The following is a 25,147-nucleotide window of genomic DNA, read 5'->3' as shown; positions in this document are numbered from 1 at the left end:
ATTACAACCTACTTCCACCCTAATTTTAAGGAAGCAGCTTTATACTGACTTGTCTTACAGGAAATAGACAAATTTTCTTCTTTGTTCCTTTTGTTCCTCTGGTAGACTCAGATTCAGTTATTGTGCAAATTACAGTTTCATTGACTCTCACGGAAATATGGCCTTTTCCTACCAATCTCAGGCTAAACTATTAACAAAACGTAACTGTCTCAGTCTTTTTGAATCAGAATTTCCTTAAACACAATTACTATTACTTTATTCCTCAGTCAAAATATTTCACATCTTCTCCAAACAGTTCAGAAAGATTACAGATTGCTTCATCATCCAGTCCAGTAAAAAAATTCTCTCTGCCCACTGTGCTAAATCTATTTCCTTGAAATCTTCTTGTAGTTATGGATCACAGAATGAAATTACAATAATTTTGTTTCCATTCAGTATTGTTTCTAGCTTGAAGCAATCTTATCTATACATATATTGCACATTTCATTAGAAATTGAATCCTTCATAGATTTTCTTTTAGTATCTTATATTCTAATTTCTACAATTTTATACAAGCCACTCAGACTCTGGATTTATAAAATTCTGTTTTATTATTTCAGTAATGAGATTCTGAAAACAGAAATGAAGATTTCTCTATGCACATTTCTGTTCTCATGGATCATTAGCTTTTTCTACTGTCTTATCTATACATTTAGTATCATCCACAGAATTCAGAATGTTAAAAAAGATAGTACTGTGCAGAACTACAATAGTAACCTTTTAATAAGTCTCTTTAATAACACGTTGCAATTGTTCTAAAACCCAAACTTCACAGCTGCACTAATATCACTTTCAATAGTATTCATGAGAAGAAAAGCACTATAAAGGCAAACAATTAAAGGTAGCTGATATAGCCCCTCCAGGCAGCCAGAACTAAGCAACCATATAGACAATGACCAGAATTGATTTACTACTAGATTTGTTACACCATCACTTTTCCTAACACTCTTCAGCCTTACAGTATTTGTTATTCACCAGAATATATATCCCTTATTTCCTTCAGTAATTCCACATTTTAATAGTCCTTTATTTGTTTTCTTTGTTTAGTAATCATAAAGTATCTGGCATATTCCTATCTGTTAAGCGATGGAATAAACTGCAAAATAATCTCTCCGGGAAGTTAACTCCAGATATAATCTATAATTTGATTAATTCAAACAGATAATTATCATTTTGTTTGATGTCCAAACACAAAACTAATGTTTGTTTAGAAACTGCATTGGAACTACACCAAAAGATTAAATAAATAAATAAATAAATAAATAGAATCCCATCCAATAATGAATATAACTTTCTGTTATAATCTTCAAAATATTGCTTGGAGTGGAATCTTTCCAAAATGGGAGTCAGCACTGCAACCAATTTTCAAAGAACCCCAAAATAATAAATCTTATGAATCTTATGATGGTGAAAAGCACCACACTACAGTGTTTGGAAGTAACACTGAATATGGGTTGTTTTTACAGTCAATGTAATCAGATGGTTAGATGGTCACTACCTCACCAATGTGTTGTCTTGAATTTGACTTCCTGAAAATACATGTGAAAAGTAGGTAATTACATTGTATTTACAAATGGGGATCGTCTCGTGTTAGAACAGGCAAAACTCATTACAGTAAACATTTCAACATGAACTGCAGCAAAATGAGCATAAATGAGGAAAAACAAAAGGGAGAAAAGGAAAAGGAGAAAGATATATCTCATTAAGATCTTCCCTGTGTATGCAGTTTTGTTAAGATTACTGTTAGAAGACTGTATCAAATTCTGTCTATGCACTTGCAGATGTATGAAAACATTTGATAGAACAGAAAAGAAGAGATTCAAAATTAATCAAACAGGCATGGGAAAAAAAGCTCAAAGACATGAAGTATATATTAACATACATAGAAAAAAATGGTACATGACAGTAAGAGTTAGAATACTAAACTGAGGCATAACAAAATCTAGCTACTGGATGCAGAAATTAAGCAAAATTCTATCTTCAAATAAAGTGCTATTTCTAAATGGTACATGAAACTGTAGCAGGATTTGAAAGAAACTCATTCATCTCCCTTGAAATCAGAACCCTTAAAATATTGTTTTTAAAGCAAATGGCTTAACCCTTGGAAAGATTCTACAGTCTGTATAGACAGATCAGAGTAGATATGCCTAGTGGTTCCTTCTGGATTCTGAAACATAAAATGAAAGAAAAATACTTTCTAGATTAAAACAAACATACAAACAAAAACCACATGAAGGATAGTATGATACTATCAAATTTATCAGGCAGAGCAGAAAAACAGAAGACAAAGTGATTTCTGCTTATTTTACAGCTGACTCCAATCCAAAAGGAAGCCAACACATGTATGAAAAAGAGCTATGATTCCATTTCTGTGCCATAGCTCCTTCTAATACTGTAACAAATTTGAAGTACAAAGTGATTCTCTGCTCTGCAGTACAGAAGATGATGTAAAAGGCAATAAATTGAAGGCAAGGGTTACTTGGAGATTCCTTGAAGTCTCAACTAAACATCTATTTATATGTATTGGAAACAAGCTAGTTATCCTCTAAAAATTCACTGTTCTGCCAGCTTTAATAAATTACCCTCAGTCTGTGGGCTGAGTGTATGACTTGTGCAAACTTCACTCTGGTCCTCACAACCAGTCAGGACATTACGAGGTTAAGAACCCAGGCATACTTAATTGTAAGCTACTTACTTGTATAAGTGAGCTGAAATCCTTGGTCAGTGTCAGATCCATTGGTATTAAACTCTATCCACAGATGGTTAGAGGTGCTGTTTAGGATAACTCCCATCATGTCATTTTTGGTGAAGGCTCCCAATGAGCGGGAGGAACTGTCTTTTCCATCATACACCTTGTAGAAACGAAATAATAGTATGAATAGTATGAAACTGGATACCTAAATATTTTAATCTAAATATCTGAAAAACTTTATACAACAATTCCAAAGTTAGCTATGCATTGGAAAAATCTTGCGGTGTATATATTGTGTTAGCAAATACATTTCTTCGTTATGAAATTCAGTGAAATACAGAATATTGTCACCCTTACAGTGTTTCTTTTTTTTTTTTTTTTTTTTTTCTCTTTTTCAGTTTTGTTAGTTCTTCTTGAAGGAAATTAGTATTTATATGCAACTCTGTCTTCCGAGGTTTCATATCCTCACATTATTTTTCATGATAACTCACAAAGGTTAATAGAAGTATAATTTCTAAAATCACTATTGAAGTAATGCTGAAAGAGGCAAACCCCATTCCACTTTGTTCTTTCCTTCCTGGAGATATCAAAAAGCAGAACTGAAGTATTAAAGTCAATAATATATCACTTTTTATTTCAAACTATGAGCCTGCAACATTTTTTGTTTTACTGTAGGTTTTAACAAAGAAAGATAAGTTTTCAAAGAAATATGTGAGTCTCTTTCCAAACTAAGTGCAGAGATGTTCTTATTTACTACGTTACTTTATCTAAAAATGTCAATAGAGGACAAAAATAACAAATTACCCCCTGTCATTTTGATTGTTCACCAATACAAGACAAGAACGAAGAGCTGGTATTGATTAGGGAATGGAAAATTACTTTTGCTTATTGGAAAACCTTAAAAGACATGAAGTCCCAAAATAGTCCTCTGTAGTTTTTTGTCCCCAGATGAATTTAAAAACCTGATTTCTTCTTTAATTTAATTAAATCACCTATACTTCCTTATGGAAAAATAGACAAATACGAACTGTTTCACCCTTCAAGGCATGTAACATTCGTGGATTCTTCTGCAGAAGTAATGAATCTGAACAGTTGGTTTCTAATGTGAAGTGAAAGATAATTTACTCTGACCACAAATGTCCTACAATGACTAGATATTTAAGCTTCAATTACAGTAAACATCTAAGCTCTGGATCTTCATCTCTTCATTCTCAGACCTTGTGTTATACAATAAGGATTTATCTTTATTCCAAACAGAAGTCAGTGACCCACTTAACAATCTAAATTCCTGCATTCAAGTCACAGAAACTTCTTCCTATTTTAATGTTCAGCTAGATGTAAAAACAAAATTTAGAAACCCATCTTTAGAGATGACAAACAATTGCAACTACATTTATGGATGATAACCAACTGTTAGAAGCAGAGCTATCTTCCCAGTGTAGAAAATATGTAGAAAATGTCATCAACATGTTGATGTCTTAAAAGAAGCCTCATTCAAATCAATTGCTGCAATTAACAAAATAAAATAATAAAAACAACATGCATAAAGATTTTTTTAATATGAAAGCACAAATTTTGTTTCATTAATATACACAGACATAAATAACAACCTTCCTTCAAAGAAGCTTCTGAACAATAATAAATTGCACTAGCCATTGTTAGAACAGTACATGTTGTCCTTATTACTAAGGCAAAGATTGTCTTATACCAGGACAAATAGATGAGTTATTGCAAGTCACAATCAATTGTAATTAACACATACTTAGCATACATCTCTTAGCAGAAATGACTTCAAGCTGTGCTAGCAATATCAAAAAAAAAAAAAGCCTTCAAACTCCTACCACTGTCCCACTGTCCTGGGCCATAACTATAGATCTATCTCACTGATTGATTGCACTTTATTTATCAGAGCTGGAAATCTATTTTATAAAATAATTATTGTATAAAATAAAATAATAAAAAAATCACATCATTTACTATGCAGAAAACACAGATATTTTACTTTGTTGCAGAGATTTACTAGTTTCAATGGGATGATGGACTTTTAATTGTAATTACTAGTAAATGCTATCTGAATTAAAATAAAATTGATTTTCACTTGTTTTTAAAAGACGAAAAAATACCATGAATAACTACAATTGTTCCTTAGACATCCTGCTCCAATGGTGTTCTACATCATTGACTTTACAGATACTCTTGATGTGTGAGGATCAGCAAGTTAAATCATATTCTGTCTCAATATTAATCCAGATAAAAATGAAAATGCCATTTTATGAAATAAAAATAAGAGGAATCACGTGAAAGCAGCTGTGAAAAGACAGGGACTATTTTTAACTGGTAACACTTGTCCTCCTGTTGCCAACATTATAGACATAACTCAGTACATCTCTATACTACTAACTGAAACTATCATTGAACAAGTAACAAGAATTGAATTCAGCTCAACCATTCATACTGATAACTTGTTTGAATTGTCCCTGGAAAAGTTTTGCTTCAAGCCAGGCTGCATTTTCCCTAACAGTTCTAGGTCACAGTTTGGCAATTAGCGTGGGCCAAGGTCTATTCCCAATAGGCAGCTTGTGTGCTGCCACTGTGTTCTGATGTATGGAGGAGATAAACCATGTGTGACTGCCTCCAGAGCCAGAAAACATTAACAACTGGTACAGACATTGCCACTATAGGGCACATGCTTAATTCATGTAGGAGAAACAATTTCAAATATAACTCACAATTACCAAGTACTGCTTTCTGTGCCATGGAGGAAACTCAAAGATATTTGGCCACATAGCTTCTGAAAGACATGAAATTATACCCTGGTTTTAGTGTTGCCTCTAACAAATTCATGGTGATTGAATGATAAAGATATCACCAAATGAAACCATTTTAAAGAATTAAAAAGTTTCAAGTAGTCACTGAAGCAGAAAGATGAGGAATCTGAAGTGTCAGTCAGAAAGAATGAGCTTTAAAATACTCAGCTGACCCAGACACTCAGCTTAGCTATTCACCTCAAAATGGTGCCTCCGTTTCTATTTCTTTTAGAAATATATATATATATATATATATTTTTTTTTAGAAGTCAGAAGTTCTGACCTCTTTCCCCCCAGTTCAAGTTCAAACTTTTTTACAGCTATAGGAAGCTTTGCCTATAACTTACAGTTATTACCCTTGCAATACATTGCAAGTACTCTCCTTGGAATCATTTATCTTGCCCCTTCCTCATGTACATAGCCTTATGTCAGAAACACTTTTGAAAATTATGTTATTCCCTATGCACTACTTAACTTCAATATTTAAATGACTTTTCAGTTCATACTTGTGCCAAGCAAACCTAGCTAAACACACACAGTTGAAGCTGTTTTTACATTTTAAAAGCATGTAGGAGACAGAGCACAACTCTGTGCCAGAGCAGGAGACAGGCACAACTTGATTGTCCACACAGTATTTATTGTTAGTACATCCTTGGCACTCATTTAATACAGGCCTACTACCACACTCACAAATCTTTTCTGAGAAAGTGATAGCCCAGGAGATGCATAGGCCAGGGACTGTTTCCAAGAGGAAGTTTAAGTGAACCACCTTGTTTTGTAAGATTAGAGAGTTTAATGTTATGGATGTATTCAAACTGTAGAACTTGGCCTTGGGGGCAGTAGAGAACAATCGTGGCATTGTTTAGTGCACTAAGATAAATGAAGCCAGGACATTCAGGGATGCTCCATTTCACCTAAGTATTTGTGAGGAGCTGAGAGGTACATGCTTGCTCTGCTGCTAGGTTGAAAATATGCTGGCAAGAAGAGAGGACAGTGCCACTGTTACTCATGAAGTACAATCTCCCAGTAATGGCGCTAATGTACATGCATCTGCTGTGGAATGTAAAAACAGATACCTGAAGGAGAAACAAATGCTGGCAAAATTTTCTTAAAATCCAGTTTCTCTTTTTGATAATAAGAATAAATTACTTATAATTAAACTCTGCAATTTTCTGCATCTTCCTATATATGTTCCCCAATCTTTTTATTAAATCCTCATGGAATTCTTTGCCTTCTTACCTCAAACAAATAGTGATATTACATACTTTGTAAGACATTTGTGGAGTATTGACCTTGGCATTGCCAGGTTTGTTTCTCAGATGTTTCTTTTTCCCCTCATTACTCTTTCTCACACACTGCTGAGCAACATTTTTTATCTTTTCTCAAATACGTTTCCCAGAGGTGCCTCCACCTCAGTTGCTGGGCCCAGCCGTGCCCTGTGGTGGGGCCATTGGAGCTGGCTGGAACCTGCTGTGTCCGGCACGGGGCAGCCCTGGCCTCTCCTCACAGAAGAGCTCTGCAGCCCCCCAGCTGCCAGTACTGTGCCACGGATGCAAAATGCAATAGTATATAAGCACTTATTTTCTTCAAAAGTAGAAAGATATTCAGGTGGGAAAATGTTCTGTGGTTCAGCACAAGGTTTATAAATATTCTGAAGACTCAGTGCATCCCTTGCAAGCTGCTTGAAAGGCAAAAGTCTTGGGGCTTTCTTCTGTGCAAGCACAAGATAATGTCTGGTGATTATACCATACTTTGCTCATATTTATGTACACAGAGGAAAGGAAGCAAACTTAAGAATTCTGCATCTCTGCCAATGCTTTGGGGTAGGTAAGCATTTGGAGAGTGTTATAATTTCCCAGTTGCTCAGACTGTAGATCTGGTCAGAGTACATTAAAATTTATTTCTGTCACACATGCCAAGATCTACCTCACAGACAAACCACAAAAGAAAAGGAAAGAGACTAGATGGTATGTATTTGCCTAAACCGTGCTATAAGCAAAACAAGCAACCACAGTTAAGATACAATTCTGAAGCATCTTAGGGAATTAAAATAGCATGTTAGCTGAGACTGAACTCATCCATGCTGAAAAATGAGGTGCTGTAGTCCATATGGTATCTCCCTTTTTCCTCACCCATATTAAAGAGACAGATTTCCTTGGGAAAATAAATAAATAAATAAATAAATAAAAGAAACTACTTCTTTACATAGTGAACTTTCAGGATTTATTGTCGCAGAACAGGTATGTACTATCAACTGATCTAAATGGCTAACAAAATTAAAAGACAACAGGTCCATAACAGATAACGAACAGAGCAAACAGTAAAATGCGGTCTAACTTAACCCAACAGCTGTGGATGCTGGGGAAACCTAAGGGGAACAGAGCACAGAAAGTGGTAAGGCTTCCTTATTTTACCCAAATAATACCTTCTATTACCATTACCAGAGAAGGAATACTGAGCTAGATGGACCACTTGGATAAACTCAACTAGGTTAAGTTTCTAAGATAACTGGCATTGTTTTGGAAAACAAAATTCTTGCTGGCTTCCTCTGCTAGGTTGCTAGAGTGTTCTCTGCTTTCAGCTAGCAGAATTTAAATAATCAAAGAATATCTCTTCTTAGTGATAATCAAACAGTCAGCATCATCTCCTGATGCATGACAAAAGCATTTCCTTCAGTCTTGAAGGACGTCTTACAAAGAATAGCTAAAAAAATAAGAAACTGCATGGACAAGTTTTCATAATCTGAACGCTAGTGATACCTTAGCCAGGCTGCCACTAATATAAACTAAGCAAGGACGAACCCCCAAACATTAACATTCAGTTGTATGCTCTATTTAACCTTCAGCACATTTTTAGTCAAGACTTTGGCCTGCTCCAATTGTCAGTCTTCCAGACAATGTCTGGGTAAGGTTTGGGAGCTTGCATAGATCGAGGACTGATTCCCATGGAAGTATATACAAGCACATCCTCGCATGGGAGTGGAGACAAAATAGACATTAGTTATATAAATGCAGGCTATGGAGAGGTTATTGGGGAAGACAGTTTAGTTGTGTAGATGGAGATTGTGCTGTGCTATTTGCTTCGTATTGAGAGAACAGGCCTTGCAGTTCAGACATAACCATAATTTTGCTGTTGCTTGCTTTGGATCCTCAGGAGTAATATGCTAACAGATTTACAAAAGAAGAAAGTATGTGACGGATTGCCCTGAACAGCTTTCTCTCCAGCAAATCTTTCTTACATCTCCAGGGAATAGCTCTAAGTATGCTTGACATAACTCATGAAAAGTTCTGAAGAATAATTGGGTTTCTTGAATTCTTGTTTAGGGTTTTCTAATCTTTTTTTTTTTTTTTTTTAAATTTTATTGCGGTTCAGGTAGTCTCTTAAATTGTTTATAAACAAAGCTTCTCAGAGACTTAAGTATAGTATCCAAGCAGTTCAGTGGTCAGTTAAGTTCTTCTGTGTCTGCCGCATCTATTCATGGTTTTGTGGGATCTGTGCTACCAAACCAGGGAACATGGGAGCAAAGGACAATACAGACCACATATTTTGCCCACTTACTCAATTTTCATTGATCTAAAATGACACCTACAAACTAAGATCATAGAATCATAGAATATTCTAAGTTGGAAGGGCTCCGCAAAGATTAAGTGCAACTCCCAGCTCCACTTAGGATCACCTAAAAATCAAACCATGTCAAGAGCATTTTCCAAACACTTTTTGAACCTCAGCATGCTTGATGCCATGACCACCCTGGAAAGCCTGTCCCAGTGTCCAGCCACTCTCTCAGTGACAAATCTTTTCCTGATAGCCTGACCCTCCCCTGTCCCAGCTCCATGCCATTCCCTCAGGTCTTGTCGCTGTCCCCAGAGAGCAAAGCTCAGAGCTTGCCCCTCCGCTCCCCTCGTGAGGGAGCTGCAGGCCGCCATGAGGCCTCCCCTCAGCCTGCTCTGCTCTGGGCTGAACAAACCAAAGGGGCTCAGCTGCTCATGGGTCTTGCCCTCTGGATCTTTACCATAGAACTTGCAGTGTTTCATACACAAGCATAAAGACCTTTATTATCAATGATTTGTGGGTAAAGATGGAGGAAGTGTTTTTCTTTTAACTGCAACATTCTAATACTGTTGGTGTTTTCTTTAAGTTTTGCTTAATTCATGTTTTGATCCAGTCTGTACTTGCTACAAAGAACAGTATAGTAACAAAGATATGAATGTTTGTATTAGGAAAGCCAGTACTTAAAGAGAAGCCCCTCCCCTGCCCCCTTTTTTTCCTTTGATTTTAAAATTCTCACACATTTACATAAGGAGACTCTTCTGATGGAATAATAGATAAAAGAATGGAAAACAAAAATTGCTCTATAATAGGGATATCTTTAAACTACTGTGGGAAGTGCACATAAAAAATAGTACAATCAGGTTAGAAATACTGACAATTATTTCTAACATGCTAAATGGGTTGCTGTGATATCCCCAGATAGCAAGTTGCTAACTGAATTCAGAGTCCTCAGTGATTTGAAGTATCAATTAACTGAAAAATTAGAGACATAAACTTGAAAGAGTAATGTAATGTATGGGAATAAAACATGGCATTCATCTGAAGTGTTGAGCATATAAGAATGTAGCAGCCATTATTTAAAAAAAAGATTATGAACATACTGTAGAGAAGTACATGTTAAAATCTGTTCATATTTGTTTCAAACATTAGCTACAGAGTAAGAGTGAAAGAAAGAAAACCAACTTTAAGTACTGCTTTAGTCAATATTACAGAATCACAGAATGGTTGAGGTTGGAAGGGACCTATGTAGATCATGTGGCCCAACCCCCTGCTCAGGCAGGGACACCTAGAGAAATAAAATACACCTAGAGCAAAAACAATAACCCATATTAACCCATATTACCTGGCATCTTTGTATTCCAATGAGAAAATTAATTAATTTGAAAGAAATGCCCACTCTGTGCAAGATAAATAAGAGAATAAAAATGTACCAATAATGTACCATCTGCAATTAAAAACTGTCCTTTTTTAAGCAATCCCAGCGCTTCACTTACAAATATTCTTGTGAACAGAAAATGATATCAACACTTTAGTTTTCAAAATTCAAGTTTACATTTTAGGTTTTCTTTTTACATTTACATCCACTGTAAACGGCCTAATATTTCTATAAATACAATTGAACTTTTAATGTCACCTATATTCAGACAGAATTTACATTCAGTGTGGGAAAGTGAAATGAAGATAAAGATATTTGGTATTAAATTCATGTAGTGTGAATGTTGAGCATGACAGAAAGTGAAATAATTTTCTTTTTACCTTAACAATATCTCCCTCACGCAGCTGAAAACTCCTGGCTCTAAGATGGATCCCTTTTCCAGCCTCTGTTTCAATTTTATAGATACATTCATGGTTGTTGTCATAATTAGATGGAAAATTTGGAGACAACAATGTTCCTTCATTTCCAGAGACAGTTGCTCCACATTCAGCTAAAGGAGACAGACACATTAAAAAAAAAAAAAAAAAGAAAGAAAAAAAAAAAGAAAAAAGTGAATTATCCATTTCAAGAAAATGTAGGTTATTTTCAGTAATATTTAGTCTCTATGAAAACTCTAACTAACTTGCTATGACTATCTAGGAAAAGTACATTTCTGTTGGACTTCATCTATAGGACAAACATCTAAAAGCCCTACCAAAGTTGTTATTTCCAGCATTTCACTGTGTAAATATGCACTTAGGTGCTTTTATCTAGTTCCCTTTACCTCCATTTTATCCCTTGGTCTTCCCATCAGGCTAACCTGTAACACAGCTTGGCCAGATTCCATAAAAATTAGAGGTTCTGTTGAAATATATTTATTGTTGTAACATTTCAAATAAATGTAACATTGATTTCACCTACTCGCTTGCACAGCTTTTACAAGTACTAGAAAAAGCCAACAATAATCTGCTGAGATAAAGCAGTCTGGCAATAAATCAAAAGCAGTCACATTTTTTCCACCAGGTATGAAAACAAAACAAGAAAAAATGTAGAACAAACCAACAGTTATTGATATTTGTTAGCATCAAGCAGACAGCTCCCTTCCTTTCCAGGGAAAAACTAGGTGAGTCTTTTTCACAGCCACCTGTAGTAAGAACTGACAATTTCAGGAGTAGAAGTTTTTGTCATTACTTCCCAGTAAAGTAAAGAAATATGTAGGAAAAGTGGTGTGTTTCAGCCTGTGGGCTCAGTTTGAATTCTGAATAAAGACTAATAAAATTATTCCAAATGTGCAATGTGAATTTCAGCACGTAAATGAACACTGAAAGAGATAGAAAATAATATTGATATACTGTTCAAAAAAAAAAAAAAGAATTTAAAATGCTTAAAAATGGCCTAAAATGCCTTCTAAAACCTCCAGTCAATATATTAATATTGATTTATGTTTTTTTTGTTGTTGTTGTTGTTTTGTTTTGTTTTTTTTAAGGCAGATTGGATTGACTAATATTTATGCTTCATTGTTCAATCTAAGGATAAAATATATTATGTAAAATCCAGATTTTGACCTAAACATCATTCAGACTTTATTCATAACAGGTTTGTGCCAAACTCTAACAATTAACATAAGAATAAATAAATGTATAATCATAAACCAATAGACACATTTTACAGAATTTTTTTTTTTCTTTTTTTCTTTTTTTCCTGTAAACTTTAAATAGACTCTTAGGGCTCATAGGACATTCAAGATATTCATTTTTGGAAGTGTGGATTTTACAATTTTAGAATTGTAAATTTCTTTTAGAAAAAAATACATTATTTTTTTCTTACAATCATTTTGAAAATACAGAGTAAAGATACAGCAGAAAAATAAATCAGGAACACATTCGGGGTATAATGCATGTTTCATATTTATATATAAACTATCTAAAAATCCTACATTTAAATTTCAGAGGCCTTAACAAAGTTATGTGCTTTTGCTTTTGAAAAGGCCAAAAACAGTGAATTATTCTGTACTTTTTCCCTTCAATAAAACTGAAGAAAGAAAGGAAGGAAGAAGCAGAAGGAGAAGGAGAGGGAAACTGGAAGGAATGTATGAAATGGGGAAGGCAGGAAGGAAAGACTAAAGGAGAGAAGAAAGGAATTTAGGAAGGAAATAGTCACAGTCTTACTCAGAGTCTTCTTTCTGCTCTACATTTGGGATCTCCTTGGGCAAGGTGAAGAAGGAAATCAAAAAGGATCTGGCTCAGGATCCTTGATTTAACATGTAAATTAGAGATCAATTTATATTTTAAAGTAGAGCTATGTGTTCTCTTCCTTACGTTACTTTGACCATGAGCTGCAGTATATTTGATAGGCAGAACACTGCAAGTTAGCCACTGCCACCAAACCTCAGATAGCTGAACTGTTCCTTTGTGGGCCAGTCTAAAGTCATTTTATATTGTTTAAATGTTGCAAAGAATATTAGAAGACTGACGAATGAACTAGATACTATGATACTTCTTTGGTAAAGGATCTCTCAAATATGGGATACTACTACATATGGTTATATATAAATATCTTTACACATTTGTGTGTGTGTGTGTGTGTGTGTGTGTGTACATGTGCATACATAACTCTTTCTGTAATTGACTTTTGGGAAGAAAGTCAAGTGCCTTATGCCCTAAGGACTTCAACCAAGTATTTTTATAACCATTCCTGCACACTGGAATCCAGAACTAAATGAGGGTTTAGAAACTCTGAACAGCATCCATGAATAATATGAAGCTCATGTCAACAGGAAAAAGGTACTCAGTCAAAAGGCATCTCTCCCCTTTTAGGCCCTAGTATTCTACTGAGCAATACAGGAAACTCCATGTGGGTTTTTTGTTTGTTTGTTTTGTTTTAAAATATCTACAATAGAGGGTACCGTTAAAAAAAAAAAAAAATCATACAGTAATTAACACATGCAGTCAGAATGTATGACACCAAAATTCAATTCATTTTTCTGCCTCTGGGAATCCAATATGCATCTCCTACACCTTCTAATTCAGACAAATTAATTAGAAAATGAGCAAATGTTGGCTAACATCTTTAGCATAATGGGTAGGGCATTAAACAGGGAAGAGGAATACTTCAAGGAAATTCATGCATTAAACAGTCAGGAAATAATATTTTGAAGTGACCCATTCACTATTGCCCTGTGACTACCAAACCAGTAGACTTGAAAAACATACTCATGTTCACTTCCATTTTCATTACTTCCAAAAAATCTTTAATTCTTTATGCAAAATGAAAAAAAAAAAAAAAAACCAGTCACTTCTGAAAGATTTAATGCAATGTTCTTTATCTAGCACATGTGCTTTATGAGTAAGTACTGGTTTTAGCAACTCCAGTTAAACAGAGAAATCTTATCAGATGATTCTGAAAGAGCTCTTTGCTTCTTCCCTGCAGAGGACTTTCACTGTCTTTCACAACACTATTTTACTTCAACACCTTACGGATTCCTTTTGCCCACTCCCTGGGAGAATGATCTGCTTCCCCAGCCCATACAAATGAAATAGAAAAGATTTCTTATATTACCTACGTATGAAAAAAAAAAACATTTCTGCTTGTATATTTGTTTATTAAGCACTGAATTGCTGTGCTCTATATAGATAGTATTTTCAGGACTAGGTCCTCCAGCTGTATCCTTTAAAAAAAAAAAAAAAAACACAACATATTTCATACTGCTCTTTGTGAGATTATATGATGTGTTAAACTAGTATAATGGTGTGTATATGAGTACAATTTAATAAATATCTGCATACGATAAACTTCAAAAAATTCTGTAACACAGATGTAGCACACACACAGAGAATCATCTAGGTTGGAAGAGACCTCCAAGATCACCGAGTCTAACCTCTGACCTAACACCAACAAATCCTCCACTAAACCATATCATTAAGCTCCACATCTAAACATATTTTCAAGACCTCCAGGGATGGTGACTGAACCACTTCCCTGGGCAGCTCATTCCAATGCCTAACAGCCTTCTCAGTAAAAAAGCTCTTCCTAACATCCAACCTAAAACTCCCCTGGTGCAACTTTAGCCCATTCCCCCTCGTCCTGTCACCAGGCACATGGGAGAACAGACCAACCCCCACCTCACTACAGCCTCCTTTAAGGTACCTATAGAGAGTGATAAGGTCGCCCCTGAGCCTCCTTTTCTCCAGGCTGAACAAACCCAGCTCCCTCAGCTACTCCTCGTAGGACTTGTTCTCCAGACCCCTCACCAGCTTCGTCGCCCTTCTCTGGACTCTTTCAAGCACCTCCATGTAGTGAAGGGCCCAAAACTGAACACAGTACTCAAGGTGCTGCCTCACCAGAGCTGAATACAGGGGGGCAATCACTTCCCTAGACCTGCTGGCCACACTGCTTCTTATCCAAGCCAAGATGCTGTTGGCCTTCTTGGCCACCTGAGCACACTGCTGGCTCATATTCAGCCGACTATCAACCATCACTCCCAGGTCCTTCTCTGCCAGGCAGCTTTCTAACCACTCATCTCCCAGCCTGTAGCAGTGCTTGGGGTAAAATACTTGATTTTATTTCTACAGGAAACAAAAAGAGAAGGTCATATCCATGATGGACACACAAACAGTACAGCTCCTTGCAGAAGACTTAATCACAGAGACCAGAGCGAGGAGAGGAAAAAAAAAAAATAATAATTAAAAAAATAAAAAAAAAACCACTAATCTCCTGAATAGCAATCATGTGCTTAGTTTTGTATATTGTATAAGACAGTAAAAGTTAAAACAACCTGATTAAAAATCAATAAGACCAAGGGGAAGTGAGAAGCTTACGGTGATGACGTTTTACACAGCTGGGAAAACCAACATTCTCCATGTTAAGGGAAGCTTCATTTTCTTATCCCTATCTCTCCCTTTATTCCACAAATCCCACTGAAAGTGAATGTATTTAAAACAATTTTTACCACTTGCATTAGCTTGCTGGTATTAAACTTTCTCAGTAAGTTTTCCCAGTTTTCATAGCACTTAATTTCATTAAGACCAGCCATAACCTTGCCTGGTCTTTATCTACAGGAACATTCTCTGAAAAAGGTAAACAATGAACCTAAAGGCCACCAAAAGAAAAACATGGGCAGCCAGCCTTAAGCAATCCTTTTACAAGACTGTTCAGATTCAAAAGGAGATTATGGTTAACATTGCTAACAGCAGCTATAAATCTAAGAGAATTGACAGAGATGTCTTCATCTACCATGAGTGTAAAGAAAGCGTGAATAAAAGTTTGAGCTAATTCCACTTGAAATAGTTTCAGTTACATACTTGGTCATATTGCCCTTTCAATATTCAAAGCTGAAGCAGAAGGCATGGAAATCATTGCTTCTAAAAACAGCACAGTTCTCTGTGCTGTGCTTCGCACACTGTTGAGCTAAGCCAGACAAACAAAAACAACACAGCTGCTGCTCATCTTGCTTGACTTCTACTTTTTTTTTTTTTTTTTTTTTTTTTTTTTTTCTTTGCCCTGCCCCTTTCCCAGGTGATTGTTTGGGTGCCAGGTGGGCCTAATGGTATATAAGCTGCAGATGTCCCACCAGAGAGCTCTTTCTACCTGAGTGGCACTTTGGAGGTGTTTTGTTTTTCCTTCAGCTTTTCTTTCAGCCCCTTGCAGGCTTCTTTAAGTGGGTCAGAGCATATGGGCTGAGGTGTTTCTAAGTTGAGAGAGCTAAGCATGCCTTTTGAGGTAACAACTAGTAGGATCTTTCAGTATAAAGCAAACTATTTAGTAGTAGGTACCCTTACTGCATGCTGGTCTTCTTCAGGTGAGTAATGTTTAGAGCATACTTACGGATAGGAAGATCCATAAGATCCAAACATTACTTTGTATGTTTGCTCTGTGGTTCTAGGTCTCTTCTGATTTTTTCAGTTTCACAGAATTATGGGATTTACTGTGAATGTGACCTTATGTCTTTATGTGTGTGTCAAATATTATTGAAGTTCTAACCTTGGTGTTAGAGTGATGGAGCAGGGTTTAGGGCAAATGTATCATCTGAATTCCCTGTGCCAGTAAGTATCTGAAAGCAGCAGGAGTAGGCATGTAAGGTGTAGTCTTTTTCAGGGCTAGGGACAGTTTCTTATATTTCTGGAGCTTTTTCTGCTGTTTTGTTGGCTGTAAACATGTACACATGTTTCTTTCTTACTCTTCTTTTTTTTCTAGTAATCTTTTTTTTTAATGTTAACTGTTTACATTTTTTATTATTAATGTGGTCAGTGGCACCTAAATCTTCAGATTAAACAGAAAAGACCTATTTGTTACTTTAACCTGAAATCTACCTCCATTTTCTTATGTATTATAAATATGTTTTGTGGAAAAAGCCAAAAAACTCATGAGATTTCTCAGAAGTCTGTTTTAAGCAAAAATAGATAAATAAAGGAAACTGTAAGAATTATATGGAAAGAAATGGGGGGAAAAAAAACTTCCATTCAAAAGTATAGGAGAGATCTCTTGAGCTAGAAAAGACATAGGGGGGTTGTCATAACTCATAACTCTTGGACAATTCTTTTGAGGTTGAGGGAGGAAAAAAAAGTACATTCTTGCAGAAGTAACATAAAATAGCACCTACTGTGCTCTGACAGGGTTCATAAAATCAAGAGATCTGTTTTTATATTGAAGGGGTCTGTTTAATTGAGAATAGGCTATAAATAAAAAGTGAAGATTTAAATATTAAACATTATTTAATCTGGATAAGAATTGTGTTAACTCACATTAACTATCACAGCTAATCTAGTTCCCTAATTTGAGAACTACAAAAGAAACATTCAGATAGAAAGGAAGGAAGATTACCATTATAAAACACTAAACATCAAGCATCTATTTTTTAAGTACAGGAGATATTTTTCTGATGTCTTCAGTGAGTAGCTGTGCGTTCTTAGCTGAGGATGAAGAGCAAGAGTTAATGACCTTCTTTAAGGATATGCCATTATTTATTCACTAAAATTGTGTTTGATTTGAATTGTTATGCATACTAATTTCAAGTAGCTAATTTAAATAAAAATGTGCTCACAGTGCTACAGGTGTTTGTGCTTTTGTATCTAAAAGAAGAATAAATTCTCTAAAATCCAGACTTCCAGACTTTCTGCATAGCTTGGTTACTAGTTGGGTAAAAAGTTATTGTCATCACATCTAAATGGCTTGTTACATCGCTAAAACTAGCATATACCAAAACAAAACTTGCTCTGCATATATAAGTTACTGGTTCCAATTCAGATTTTTCACTTTTCAAATCTGCCAAACCATAAACATCTGCCAAATGGCAGCATGTAAAAGCCAAGACCACTTAAACTTTTAAGAAAAATTCAATATAGCATTGAATCTCTTTTTCAGGATGTGACAACCAGATAAAAGCAGATTAACCTTCTTCATTACTATAACTTTTGGACCTTCAGTGTTTTTTAAAGTTAATTTTATGTATTAATTATGAAGTCCAAAATACCTTAGTATCCTGTAGGTATACTATTAATCAGTGTATACTACCTATAACTATAGGCAAAAGGTTTTAAAGGAGAAACCATATGCCTTATTTTCACTGTTTTCTGAGTAGTCTATTATAACCTTGTTGAGAACTGCAGCAGACTGGAAAAAGCTACCTTATTAAGCTGTTCTTTTATTCTCTTGCAGTGAGAGCAATCTGCCTGGAATAGACACTTGACCCCATTCTTTGTTCTTTTGCTTAATAAACTCACTTAAATTCCATTTACATAAGTAACTTTTTTCTTTTATTGTCTGTCTTGAAGTAGGATAAAAGGAAACTGTAGAAAGTAGTTTTTTTTTGAAAATCATTGAACACTTCCTGAGTATGAACATGGACTCTATAAAACAAACAAAATTCAGGGACTCTTTACATGCTTTGAAATACAGTTCATGTAAAAATGTAACAACTTTATTTAATGGAAAAGTTAACTTCATTATTCTTCCATACATCTTGCTAAAAGGTTTGACAGGATTTTAAACAGATCTTCAATGCAGAGATCAAATAAAAGTAGTATATTGTCAGTTTAAAGTATTTTCTGCTCTTCTACTGAGTGCAGAATATCTTTGTATTTACGAAATGGTGCAGCAGTCCATAAAATACGAGAACAAGTTGAGCTCATACAGTTGATGCTTCTTTGCATTTCTATAGGACAATATTGTTACCCAGTAGGATGATCATCCAACATTATCACAAGGGCAAAGGGATCGTGGATGAAGTGGAACCTGCCATTATATTATCTATCTTCATATAAAAGCAAGAAGTTAGGTTTTCTCCACAGGCATTGCCTGATAGGTCTCTAAAGCTCATAGCTGTGCATATGACTTAGATATAGACACAATATGACTGCACTCAAGCACAGTTTCATGTACAAACTCAGGTGCAGTGTAGGGAGATGCAGCTTCTGATTAACTAGAATGCCACATCCAGCCAAGGTGCACATGAAATTTGCATGGCACCTTTGCTGCACAGTGACCTAACTTCTGTAATACCTTTCATTTCCAGTTCTTCAGCCACTCTTTCACCTGTAAGTCCTGTGCAGGACACCTATGTGCTGCTCTTGCTTTCACCTAGCACTGGTGAATTCTGAATCACTTTTATTGCGGGGTTTCTCCTGAAAAGTGGCTCCTATGGACATTTAAACCATATTGTTCTTACCCCACTTCTCACTCATTTGTCCTGTTGCTTTTAGCTTGTTTGTATCACTCCCAGCCTGTTGGCTTTTAGCTTGTAAGTTCATATTGGAATAAAGCCTAGTAAATATGAGCAGATAGTGTTTTTGTTTGTTTTTAAGATGCAATTGACATTGCATAATGATATACACACGAAGCTTAACTACTAATCAGTTTGGAATGCACATGCTATTCATTGTAACAGCTTCCACCACCTTATTCAGGGCTAATAGCATCATAAACTACCTACAGAGCTTGAGTGGGTCTTCAAGAGACATAGAAGTGTATTACTGAGAAAGCAAGAAAATGTTGGCTTCTTCATCATTACTATAATCATCATTTCTGCCACACTCTTTATTGGAGAAGTATTAGTGTGGTGACTGCCCTTCCTTTTCCCAGCTGCTGCCTAAGGACCGACTTTCCTTTTTCTTTCTCCTTTCTCTATCTTTTTTTTTTTTTTTTTTCCTCCCTGAAGATAGATTTCAAATCAAGGTAGATCATCAGCTATGGCCCTCATGTCACTCCTAAAACATTATAAAAAAGCTAGTAAGCTTTACTATGTTGTGTGACATAGAAATCATAGAATCATACAATCATTTAGGTTGGAAAAGACCTCTAGGATCAAGTCCAACCCTTAACCTAGCACTGCCTAGTCTACCACTAAACCATGTCCCTGAGCACCACATCTGTGTGTCTTAAATGCCTCTAGAGATGGTGACTCAACTACTTCCCTGGGCAGCCTGTTCCAATGCTTCCCAACCTTTTCAGTAAAGATTTTTTTTCTAATATCTGATATAAATTTCCCCTGGTGTAACTTGAGGCCGTTTCCTTTTGTCCCATCACTTGATGCTTGGGAAAAAAAAAATGATCCCCACCTCGCTACAACCACTTTTGAGGTTGTTGTAGAGAGTGATAAGGTCTTCCCTGAGCCTCATTTTCTGTAGGTTAAATAACTCCAGCTCCCTCAGCCACTTCTCATAAGATCCGTTCCCTAGACACCCTTCATCATCTTGGTTGCCCTCCTCTGGACATGCTCCAGCATGTCCCTATAAATTTAACAACTTACATTTATGTAACCTATAAATTTAACAATTGAAGTATGACAGCAGTTAAATACAGATTTCCTAAATACAGTGGATCTTGGATACACGCAGAACCTTAATATAATCTAAAGATTTATATATTCAAATACTAATGCTGTAAAATTTTCTGCTCATGAACATCCAAACATAACTTAAATGAGGGCTCTCTTTGCCTAAACACTAGCTAAAAATCAGTAGCAGTTTTCAGACTTAGTTTGACTTCTCAAAGGTGAACTAAAATTCAAATTTTATGCTACAGAAAATTTAAAGAAAACAATGTACACCAGATCTCAAGGGTCTCAAAGAAATCCCCATTACTATCCAGGCTAACAAGGTTCCCACTTATGCTTCAGTCTCCATGGAAATTAAATCAATGCTACAACATGACAAAGTATCTTAATTATAATTGCTGATTTTGCAATTAATACTAACTAAACTGTTAAAAAGAAACAACTTCTTAAGGTGTCAGCAATTTATTTTAGCACCCTATAATTAATTATTCCTGTATTATTTACTATAACAACTGAACATGATAAATTAATGTGATATTAATGTGAATATCAGTGAACAATACCTCAGTGAGTATTTTACTCAAAGTATAATGCACCATTAAAAATCAAGTGCCATGCAAAATTTAATAAAGGAGCAACACCACTTAAGTATGAAATGGAAATATTAGTAGCTGTTGTTTTCAGCTTAATTCTTGAAGTTTGTCACAGCTTGTTTCAGGAATACTCTATACAATTGAAATGGTTAATGGGGGACAGGGAAGCAAGGCAAGTTAAAAAGGGAGAGGAGAGAAGAGGAAACAATAACAACCAAAAAAAGAAAAACAAACAAAAAACCCCATAACCTCTTAAAACCAAATTTATTAATATGTCATGCTTAAACTCTATGCAGTGCCTACCATGAAAGCCTACTTTGAATTGAACAAACCACTGTACAGATAATATTTTCATGATATGTCCTACGTAAAATTTATCACCATTTCCTAGGGAGACAGTGAACAGAGAAAACCAGGCAAGTAGACAGAAGCAGCATGTAAATCAAGTAACAGAATGGAAATTAATGTTAAGACAATCTAGGAAAGGGGAGTTGAAGGACTAAGTCAATGTTTCCTAACCATTATCATGAGATGACCTAATGCCTAAAATCTAGAAGAGGTGACTAATGTGATAAGTTATTTGTCTTATTTATCTTCTTTATGAGCAGCAGAAACCAACCATCTCTTATAATAAGGGTAGCTTTTCAGCCACAATGCTGAGTAGAGAGGCTAGGTCATTCACATCACTGAAGGTACAAAAAAGCAGGTACAAAAAAATATGTATTTTTGCTACTGCTTCAATTTTGCAATTAAAGTTGCAGACAGAATATGGGACAAACTGAATTTATTATTTTTTACCTAAACTTGTTTTAGATCAAACCTCTATCTTCCGCAATCTCATAAACATTGCATTATATTCCTCAAAACAAATCAAGCAGGGTGAACTAGAAATTTCTGAGATGTCTTTTGTAAAAAGAGGAAGTTCCTACACTCAGGCACTGTACCTGCCACTGTAAAGGTCTCTACAGCCATCCACTGCCTTCAATAATCAGTGGATAGGAGATCTTTGGAGAGTAGGAAGGAAAGAATGAAATGTCTCACCTTTTTCAGAATTTCATGACACACCAAAAGAGAATACCAAAGGCTCATTCCTTACCTGTCAGAGGATCACTGTAAATAATAAAGTCACATTTCAAAAAGTACTTAGGAGATGGTTTAAGTGTACATCAGATTAACGGATTCAAAACTATTCACCAGCCATCTATCTCTGGAAATGTGTATGCTCACTGGGTATCTATTGTTTAATGTCACATTTCTGCTTTGGCTTATATCCTATCCCCCTGCCAAGTCTGAGAAGATACTTGCCACTGATATTCAAGAAGGGAAGCTGAGCATCATCTAACTTTCTCTCGGTGCTGACAAAGCTTTGCCAGTGTGCAGAAGAAAATATAAAATTCATGAGATCCAGGGAAAGAATTCTGTACTGCAGCATGACAGTGAAATCTATGGATGATGACACTGAGCTGGAAGAATGTATTTTCTAGGGGGGGAGTTGTGGGGGAGAGATAACGGAGTATTTTCTGGATTCTAGATCTACTTCTAGTGTTATTGGTTCATTGAATTGCTATATTCAACTAAAAAATGAAATCACTTACAGAAATGTTTTCTATGAGTCTTCCAATTCCTTTTTTTAACAATAGAGCAACTTTAAAGTACAGTATGTTAGAAAGCTCCTGACTAATTTGACTTAAAGCAAACTGAAAAGTAAGAAAAGTATGATTAAAAGCATAGTCCTGGTTTTCTAGATGAGATGTAGGAAATCTGCCTTAGTAACATATTTCCCAGACAACTTGTGTGGTTCCTGTTTAAAAAATTGATTGAAGACAGCGGTCAAAAACCTGATTGCTATGGTCTCCCCTAGGCAGACTTTAGCCTTGGAATCAACAGATTTAGGAGACGTTCCACCTCATTTCGGGACCCCAGTATTCACCAATTTCCTGAGGTTGGCATATTAGTGGAGATAAGCAGAAGAGCTTAACTGCCTAGGAGCATTACTCTTGGCTCTGTACTCTAGGGGGACTAACTCACTAAAAGCTGTGTATGGCCTCAAGAAAAAATAGTCAATTGTGAAATGTAAATGAAACTGTAACAGAATTGTATAATTATAGCCAGAGAAAAAAAAAAGAGCTATTGCAGGAAGAGTAATTGCAAAGAATATATATCCACATCATTGGGCAGTTGTCTTCACACAGACACAGAATAAATATAAATGTATATATACATTTTTAACTATGTAAAAACGAGTGATAAAATTGGAATAAATTATATATGTGAAGTAGTGTCAATAACCATTCATAATCACAATTAGTAATCAAATGAATGTTTTTGAAATATATACATTTGTTTCTAGAAAACAGTGGAATAATAATTAAAGCAATCCTAACAACAAAACAACAAATAATAATACAAGATGAGATGTCAACAAAGGAGGAAAGGAAGATTATTGTTTTCTCTTCCCAAATCTCAACTAGACAAAAGATAATCAGGGAAGCTTATCTATATTCAAGTAGCTTGTTTTTTACCCACATAAAGGGATACCAACAAACACCGAGGTCATTTTATACAATAATTAAATTAATTCAGAAGTAAATTTGGAAAATTAAACATACAACACATAGACAAACGTACCTAGTATAGCAATGTGCCAGGTGGCAATATTAACAAATTTACAGGTAACCAGCTGTTTCAAAGCAGTACAAAACCACCTTTTGGTCAGTACTACCAAACCTAAAGATATGGGTTACTTCAGTGATATTTCTTTTTCAAGACAAAGTAAGTGCACATGTGTTTTCCTAGTAGTCCTGTGCTAGGATTGCTAGGGGAGTATTTTCACCTTGACAGTATCTATAGGAACGCACTCCTTATTCTATTAATTCTGTGCATCACACAAAATTACATAGAAGCAGAGTATTTCTCTCTATTTCCCTCAATCTGACATTCCTCTCAGCTACACTAAACTTTGAGGAAAGAAGTAAAAGAGGACACTATGAATGCACTTTTAGACAATGTATCTGAAAGAACAGTTACATAAAGGTAGCCAGACAATCTTTTTCCTTCAAAAGACTGTCTGTGTCCTTTATACGGTGGGTAACTGCAGAAAGTCCTTGCTGTAGGATTCTTGGAGTCTTTTCAGAGTCACTAGATAAGTAAAAATCACAGGACAGCTCTTCCAAATGCAATGACTCTATGTAGAAATCTTGGAAATACTTAGTACTCTTGTGCAAAAATTGATTGAAGTGTACCATCTGCAGATATCAACTACTAGTACATTTGACAGAGAAACCATCATTTTTACTTGAGTGCTTCTGAGTAAGTTCTTACAGAAAATGGTATTTATTTATGGATGACTCCACGACCTTTCTTTTAAAAAAAAGAATGCAGAATGTGAAAATTTCTGTGAGGAGATAGGCAATCCCAGTCTTTCTACAGTTAGTTTGAGGGTGGAAAGCAAGGGATCCTCCTGAAAAACCACATCATGACAATTTAAACTCAGAGGATTCAGCAGACAGATAAAGCATGGAGAGTTGTTTTCACAAGAGAAAGTGTTCCACAAATGTACTGGTTTGGGCTGGAATAGACTTGATTTTCTTTGTAAAAACAATAATGCCATGCTTTAGATTTAAGAAAACAAGTGTTGATAAAACAGTGATGTTTTGCTATTGCTGAGCAGTGCTTACACAGAGCCAAGGCCTTCTCTGCTTCCCATGATGCTCCTTCTGCAAGTAGACTGTGGATTCCCAAGAAGCTGGGAGGGGACACAAACAGGACAGCTGCCCCCAGATGAGCAAAGGGATATCCCATACCACATGATGTGCTCAGCAATAAAAACTGGGGTTAAGAAGAAAGAAGGAGGAAGGGGGACCTTGGAGTTTGGAGTTACTTCCCAAGTAACTATTAAGTGTGATGAAGCCCTGCTTTCCTCAAAATTGCTAAACATCTGCCTGGCAATAGGAAATAGTGAACGAATTCCTTATCTTATTTTGCTTGCACATGCAACTTTTGCTTTACATATTAAACTCTCTTTGTCTCGACCCATACATTTTCTCACTTCTCCTCTTCTGATTCTCTCCCTCATCCCACTGGTGGGAATTGAGTAAGCAGCTGGGGGCTTATCTGCCTACTGGGGTTTACCCACAACAACAGCTGTAAGAGGGGAAAAAAAATGAAGAAGAATTTTAATCTTCCGAGATGAGGAAATTGGGCACCACCTTGGGTAATTATCATGTCTGTTCTTTAAGCAGTAACAAGGGAGTCAACCCTAAGGCCTTGAATCTCCTCCAC

The 25,147-nt window shown here is 35.7% G+C and overlaps 1 protein-coding gene across 1 annotated transcript in view; it reads right to left on the bottom strand.

Moving 5' to 3' along the window:
• Positions 1-25,147, bottom strand: part of CSMD1 (CUB and Sushi multiple domains 1) — a gene marked incomplete at both ends in the record, with an annotated part of 1,174,241 nt that overhangs the window by 237,281 nt on the left and 911,813 nt on the right. The window contains 2 exons of the mRNA XM_084285255.1: positions 2,735-2,891; positions 10,846-11,015. Coding sequence (XP_084141381.1) covers positions 2,735-2,891; positions 10,846-11,015 — 327 coding nt within the window. The remainder of the gene's footprint in view (positions 1-2,734; positions 2,892-10,845; positions 11,016-25,147) is intronic.

This window comes from Netta rufina, assembly GCF_964035555.1.
Source record: "Netta rufina genome assembly, chromosome: 3".
NCBI classification, from domain to species: domain Eukaryota; kingdom Metazoa; phylum Chordata; class Aves; order Anseriformes; family Anatidae; genus Netta; species Netta rufina.
Note: the sequence above shows the minus strand (reverse complement) of the source record. Positions and strands in the feature narration are given on the sequence as shown.